The 7779-nt window shown below is 46.9% G+C and overlaps 1 protein-coding gene across 1 annotated transcript in view; it reads right to left on the bottom strand.

Annotated features, from left to right (window-relative positions):
• Positions 1-812: 812 nt before the first annotated feature.
• Positions 813-7779, bottom strand: part of LOC116361745 (contactin-1-like) — a 32854-nt gene continuing 25887 nt past the window's right edge. Inside the window, 5 exon segments of the mRNA XM_031816100.1 lie at positions 813-1936; positions 2205-2361; positions 2575-2696; positions 2791-2980; positions 3344-3465. Coding sequence (XP_031671960.1) covers positions 1854-1936; positions 2205-2361; positions 2575-2696; positions 2791-2980; positions 3344-3465 — 674 coding nt within the window. The 3' untranslated portion in view covers positions 813-1853.

Below are 7779 nucleotides of genomic sequence, written 5' to 3'. Positions count from 1 at the left end.
TACTGCTCTGTAAGGACTGCTAAAGGTCCACTCCACAGGTACTGGTCTGTAAGGACTGCTACAGGTCCACTCCACAGGTACTGGTCTATTAAAGGACTGCTACAGGTCCACTCCACAGGTACTGGTCTATAAGGACTGCTAAAGGTCCACTCCACAGGTACTGCTCTGTAAGGACTGCTAAAGGTCCACTCCACAGGTACTGGTCTGTAAGGACTGCTAAAGGTCCACTCCACAGGTACTGGTCTGTAAGGACTGCTACAGGTCCACTCCACAGGTACTGCTCTATAAGGACTGCTACAGGTCCACTCCACAGGTACTGGTCTATAAGGACTGCTAAAGGTCCACTCCACAGGTACTGGTCTGTAAGGACTGCTACAGGTCCACTCCACAGGTACTGGTCTATTAAAGGACTGCTACAGGTCCACTCCACAGGTACTGGTCTGTAAGGACTGCTAAAGGTCCACTCGAGAGGTACTGACGCACCTTTCACATTGATTGGCAGAAGGTCTTCATAGATGAAGGGCTAGTAACCGGAAGGTTGTGAGTTCAAACCCCCGAGCTGACAAGGTACAAATCTGTCGTTCTGCCCCTGAACAGGCAGTTAACCCACTGTTCCCAGGCCGTCATTGAAAATAAGAATGTGTTCTTAACTGACTTGCCTGGTTAAATAAAGGTAAAATAAAAAATAAAAAAAATGAGTGGCTGCAACCTGTAAAAAAGTAAAATGAAGGAATGCTGCCCTCTGGTGGCATCATGAAAGTAATACAACAAATAAACCTCAAGATTTAGTGACGCTCACATGATACTTACAATCCTGGAGCATTCATGTGTATTCTATTTAATGAGTTTACAGCATGATCCTCGTATACATAGCAAGGGAAAACAAATCCTATAATAAAATAAAACAGCAGCACATCAATATTCTTCAACCCTGATTTCTTGTTACCATTCTGTTAAAACATTCTGCCATCGTCAGTGCAAAAATCGGGACAAGCCTAAATACCGAGGCATTGTCGAAGCGATATGGCTTTAGCTTGCGCATCTAGAAGACAGAATTCACTATGAATACGAAGCTAATTAACGGTGTGGTATAGTACAGTGTAAGAAAGAATAGCATTCAAAGCTAGCAATCTCTGCAGAGTTGGTTATAGCGATATCCATATGAGCCGAGTGTGTGTGTGTGTACGAATCTGAAGAGATAAATAAACAGAAAAGGAAACTAAACTAAATATCTATTTTCACAGCAGCACCAATACAGAAACATTAAAAGGATTCTCCAACGAACCAATCAAACATAAACACACATTACTTCTAATCTAGTGTCGTCTTGAAATGGCAAACGTGTGGAAACTAAATATCCAAACAGCTGGGTGAGTCAAGGGGAGGAAGAGGCTGTGTAGTTGGTGTCTGAGCTACATACAATCTTACTCTGATCATTCCTTTACAGTTCACTCATTACAAACCTCATACAGTGTAGTGTTGATTACAGTCCGTCATTGTCTTATACATTTCGGTCTAGAATATGTTGGGAAGATTGTACAATATGATTCATCATAAGGCATATTGAAAAAAACTCTCTTCCTCTTTTGTACCCGTTCAATTCCTTCAGTACCTGTTCAATAAATAAATCAGAAAGGATTTCTTGGATGTCTTACAGTAGAGTAACGTTCGTAGATTGTACAGCTAGGCAGGTCATTCTGTATGGTGACACGGTGCTCTGTTTTGTTGAGGGAAGACATACAGACAGTAAGAGGTTGAGGAAAGATTGGACGTCCTTAAGGAGATGTAGGAAGTTGATGTGAGAGTTGTTTCTGTCAAACCTCCCACAGTCCACCCAGACATGTCCTGGGTCTCTATATCCCCAATCCCACGATGCACAGGGCCAGCAGTAGCATGGCGGCCAGACTGAGAGTGGGTCTCAGGAAAGACGCCTTACCTGGAGGAGGGGAGGGGACATGGTAAGGGGCATGCTGGGTAAGACACTGTCTGGACAACAAACACACTCAAAAGTATATTCCTCCTCAGATCTTCTCCTCCGATGCTCTCCTCCTTTCCCTCTGATGTTTTGAGAAGAAGGTGAGGAGAGAGGAATCAAATAATCAAGGAATCGAGGAAAATACTTTTGAGATTCACCCACAAATTGACACGGCCCTTCAATTCCCCAACCAGATACTAACCAGTAGACCCATCTGTCCCTTACTTACCCTGAAGCCTGATCTTCCTGATGGGGCCGTCTCCACCCTCATAGCGACCTCTGACCTCCAGCTCGTAGTCCCCTACCTGGGGCATGGGGAAGTCAATGAAGTGCCAGCCCGTCATGTAGATCGGCCCTGTGATGTAGCCAGTCTTCCTGAACATCACCTGGAGAGGAGAGGAGAGGAGAGGAGAGGAGAGGAGAGGAGAGGAGAGGAGAGGAGAGGAGAGGAGAGGAGAGGAGAGGAGAGGAGAGGAGAGGAGAGGAGAGGAGAGGAGAGGATTTCTTGTCTTCTCAGGACACTTATTTCCACAGGCTCAACTGGATCACACCTGTTGCTGCAAGATTCAAATGAAACAAAACAAAATGCCTTTAAATACCTTATAATATAGTGGGAAGGACTCATTGCCAAACCAGTCGTAGGAGATGTGGTGCCACCACACGTACAGCCACTTGCCAGAGTAGCTGATGTAACGCCACATTTGGGGAGCCACACTTGGAGCTGCAAAGAATAGAATATTCATCTCAATGGGATCACCTACAATAGACATGTGCTGTATATGGAATTCCAGTGTGGTTTTGGCATCTGGTCTTACGTGCTCTCTTGGTGAACATCTCGCAGTGTTCGCTGGGAGGGCCGACACCGGCTCCGTTGTAGGCTCTGACCTCGATGAGGTAGTGGGAGTCTGGCAGCATGTTCTCCAGCCTGGTCTGGTTCATGGAGGCGGGCACAAAGATTCGATTGGCCCCCGGCTCTGTATCGTCATACTTCCTCCAGTACTTCACCTGGTCAGAAAGCCGGGATTGGTCAGAGCAGGTGTCAATCAATTTGAACCAAAACTGGTGATCCAATCAAAATGTTCACCAGTTCCTCACACAGAGACCTATTCTTCTTTCACGTCAGGCTGGCAAGGAAGCCACAGTTGAACACAAGGTATTTTATTTGTTAGAGTCTCATGAGAAGGGCCATCCCACTGGGCAAAAACCAGTTGAATCAACTAGATGTTGAACTGACGTCTGTGCCCAGTGAGATGTGTTTTTCCTGATCACTTAACCAGACCATCATTCGTAATCTGACCAGGAAAATGTGTCCTTCCCCATAAATCATGAACATCACTAGACATCCAGGAACTTTAAAGAGCAACAGACCTGGTATCCATCTATGTACTGCTGAAGGCCGGTACCAGTGTCCATGACTGGTATCCACCAGACCAGAGCTTCATGGGACGAGACAGGCCTGGAGTATACATCTGTAGGAGACTCAGAGGGGACTAGTGGGGGGAGGGAGGGAGGGGGGGAGGGAGAGAGGGAGGGGGGGGGGGGGGGGGGGGGGTGAGGGAGGGGGGGGGGGGGGAGGGGAGGGGGGGGGAGAGAGAGAGAGAGGGATTGGGGTAGATCAGATTGAGAGAAACTTGTAAAGGCTGCCTATTGTTATGTCTTTACTATCATTAAATGAAGACTTTTAGTTTTTATCAAAGATTCTCTGTAATTAGTATAACGCGATTAACTAATTAATCATGTGACTGTAATTAACTAGGAAGTCAGGGCACCAAGGAAAATATTCAGATTACAAAGTTATAATTGTTCTAATATAACTTTTTGAATATTTTCACATCTGATCAATAGTCTTCTGATTAATGAATGATTTATTTTACCTCACGTTAGTCTCATTCCAAATGTCGTAAATTGTTGGTTATCTGCACGAACCCAGTCTTTACTATGAGTCATCCATACATCAATTGTCTTAAATCATTTATTTATTTATTAACTAACTAAACAATCACAGAAGTGCACACACAAATAAACAAAGTAAATATGGTTACAAGAAATGATAGGGGGATGTTCCCTAGTGGGCTAAACCGGCACGGCGGCTTGTTAGACAATGTGGAAGTGGGGGTTGACTGAGTTAAGACAACACACAGTTGATAATTGTAACAATTGAAATGCTAATCCTTTACACATGAACGCTCACTCATTCAGGAATAATTGCAATCAATATATATATTTACGCTCAGTGTGTCGTCAGGATCTCTGCTGAAAAGTTTGTTTCTTTTGTAGAATTGTCCGTCTCTCTCTGTCGTGGTTAGGATGGATAGTTCAGAGTGACATTCATTCATGTCGTTATGGATAGATGTTTCGGCAGTTGTCGTTCTTCGCGTTCAATGATACCGAATTTAATCAAGTCTTTGATAATTAATATCAAAGACTTGTTCTTATTCTGTCGGTATCGATAGTCTAAGAGTTTAACCACGTGGGATGGTTAAAAGATTCAGCAGGCTGGTCTCAAACCTTGGCCCTCTAGTTATCGAGGTAAGCTGGTCTGCAACCTTTGTCCTCTCGTAATGGAGAGAAACATGGTCTGTTGAGAAATTCTCAAAGTTGGGGTTTTATTCGGGAGTTGCAGAAAAGGGCCTGTTCCAGGATGCCCGACCCTAACTGGGCTCATGGGCGGTCCTCCGATATAGTTAAACTCAAAAGGGAATTGGAGTTTCCTTCATTAAACAGTCCAAAATCACATTACACAATTTTACAAATAGTATCATCCTCACTAATTCATCTTATACAACAATTCGATTTTTTGTAGCTTTGTAGCTGGATTCTTCACCAATATTTTATACCTTCTCCGGAACATAAATGTTGTTCGGACCTCAAGTTCTGTGAGGTGGAAGAAATTCCTTTGTTCTCTATGAAATCTCTATGAAAACTCTGTCTCTATACTGTGGCCATGAGGAGATCATCTCCTCCAGGAATTTACGACCTCTCTGACCACTGCAGCCTAGTTGTAGGAGACAGAGAGAGGGGGATGGTACTCGCTGTACCCAAAGAGGGCAACGTCATGACACTATCATGTAGAAGAGGTTAAAGAACATGTTTACCATGGCTAGGGTTAGGGCTGAGGGTTAGGGCTAGGGTTAGGGTTAGGGTTAGGGCTGAGGGTTAGGGCTGAGGGTTAGGGCTGAGGTTGGGGTTAGGGCTGAGGGTTAGGGTTAGGGCTAGGGTTAGGGTTAGGGCTGAGGGTTAGGGCTGAGGGTTAGGGCTGAGGGTTAGGGCTGAGGGTTAGGGCTGGGGTTGGGGTTAGGACTGAGGGTTAGGGCTGGGGTTGGGGTTAGGGCTGAGGGTTAGGGCTGAGAGTTAGGGCTAGGGTTAGGGCTGAGGGTTAGGGCTGAGGGTTAGGGTTAGGGCTAGGGTTAGGGCTGAGGGTTAGGGCTGAGGGTTAGGGCTGAGGGTTAGGGCTAGGGTTAGGGCTAGGGTTAGGGTTAGGGCTAGGGTTAGGGTTAGGGCTAGGGTTAGGGCTGAGGGTTAGGGCTAGGGTTAGGGCTGAGGGTTAGGGCTAGGGTTAGGGCTGAGGGTTAGGGCTGAGGGTTAGGGCTAGGGTTAGGGCTGAGGGTTAGGGCTAGGGTTAGGGCTGAGGGTTAGGGCTAGGGTTAGGGCTGAGGGTTAGGGTTAGGGCTGAGGGTTAGGGCTAGGGTTAGGGCTGAGGGTTAGGGATAGGGCTGAGGGTTAGGGCTAGGGTTAGGGCTGAGGGTTAGGGTTAGGGCTGAGGCTATGGTTAGGGTTAGGGCTGAGGCTAGGGTTAGGGCTGAGGCTAGGGTTAGGTTTAAGAGGGTTTCTTTGGGTTGCACAGGCCTATTACAACTTTCTGCCCTGTTTCTATATTGTACATCAGACCGGTCTGGAGCCGGTGAGAACATGAAAGGCCCAGAGCTCCGAGGGGTCACCCATGACGGTTCAACAGGAGGAAGACAAACCCATGACAGTTCAACAACAGGAGGAAGACAAACCCATGATGGTTCAACAACAGGAGGAAGACAAACCCATGATGGTTCAAAAACAGGAGGAAGACAAACCCATGATGGTTCAACAACAGGAGGAAGACAAACCCATGATGGTTCAACAACAGGAGGAAGACAAACCCATGATGGTTCAACAGGAGGAAGACAAACCCATGATGGTTCAACAACAGGAGGAAGACAAACCCATGATGGTTCAACAACAGGAGGAAGACAAACCCATGATGGTTCAACAGGAGGAAGACAAACCCATGATGGTTCAACAGGAGGAAGACAAACCCATGATGGTTCAACAACAGGAGGAAGACAAACCCATGATGGTTCAACAACAGGAGGAAGACAAACCCATGACGGTTTGGTGGATCAGCTGGATCAATAAATGAATAGATAAATAATTGAATAAGTAAATAATATAGTATATAATTAAAAATCACACCAAGGGATGAAGGGATTAAGGAATTCAGTGCTGCATAAATAAGTGCTGTGTTAAAGTGCTTCATATAAGAACATTAAATATGAAACATAAGCAGGCCAATAAATCCATTGCTTTTTATTGAACTTCCTCCTGGTGGTGGCAACCCCTCCAGCTCTTCTGATTGGGCCTCACTGACTCCCATGGTCAAGGCTATATACTACTCTTTACCATGCAGACCAAGTGGAGCCAAGGTCTTCAGATTGACTATCCACCTGGATTCAGCTGTTCTTCTCTGGTTTGAGGCTAGGGTTAGGGTCGTGGTTGAGGTTAGGGTTGAGGTTAGGGTTGAGGTTAGGGTTAGGGTTGTGGTTGAGGTTAGGGTTGAGGTTAGGGTTGAGGTTAGGGTTAGGGTTGTGGTTGAGGTTAGGGTTGTACCGGGATGTGGTCATACAGCTAGTATGACCCTCACCATCTCGTGGGGTTAGGGGCTAGGGGTTAGTATGACCCTCACCATCTCATGGGGTTAGGAGTTAGTATGACCCTCACCATCTCGTGGGGTTAGTATGACCCTCACCATCTCGTGGGGTTAGGGGTTAGTATGACCCTCACCATCTCGTGGGGTTAGGGGTTAGTATGACCCTCACCATCTCGTGGGGTTAGGGGTTAGTATGACCCTCACCATCTCGTGGGGTTAGGGGTTAGTACGACCCTCACCATCTCATGGGGTTAGGGGTTAGTACGACCCTCACCATCTTGTGGGGTTAGGGGTTAGTTTGACCCTCACCATCTTGTGGGGTTAGGGGTTAGTATGACCCTCACCATCTCGTGGGGTTAGGGGTTAGTATGACCCTCACCATCTCGTGGGGTTAGGGGTTAGTACGACCCTCACCATCTCGTGGGGTTAGGGGTTAGTACGACCCTCACCATCTCGTGGGGTTAGGGGTTAGGGGTTAGTATGACCCTCACCATCTTGTGGGGTTAGGGGTTATACGACCCTCACCATCTCGTGGGGTTAGGGGTTAGTATGACCCTCACCATCTCATGGGGTTAGGGGTTAGGGGTTAGTACGACCCTCACCATCTTACGGGGTTAGGGGTTAGGGGTTAGTATGAGCCTCACCATCTCGTGGGGTTAGGGGTTAGTACGACCCTCACCATCTCGTGGGGTTAGGGGTTAGGGGTTAGTACGACCCTCACCATCTCATGGGGTTAGGGGTTAGTACGACCCTCACCATCTCGTGGGGTTAGGGGTTAGTACGACCCTCACCATCTCGTGGGGTTAGGGGTTAGTATGACCCTCACCATCTCATGGGGTTAGGGGTTAGGGGTTAGTACGACCCTCACCATCTTACGGGGTTAGGGGTTAGTATGAGCCTCACC

The sequence above is a fragment of the Oncorhynchus kisutch genome, unplaced genomic scaffold (genome assembly GCF_002021735.2).
Source record: "Oncorhynchus kisutch isolate 150728-3 unplaced genomic scaffold, Okis_V2 scaffold741, whole genome shotgun sequence".
NCBI classification, from domain to species: domain Eukaryota; kingdom Metazoa; phylum Chordata; class Actinopteri; order Salmoniformes; family Salmonidae; genus Oncorhynchus; species Oncorhynchus kisutch.
This window is presented reverse-complemented; position numbering and strand designations above follow the sequence as displayed.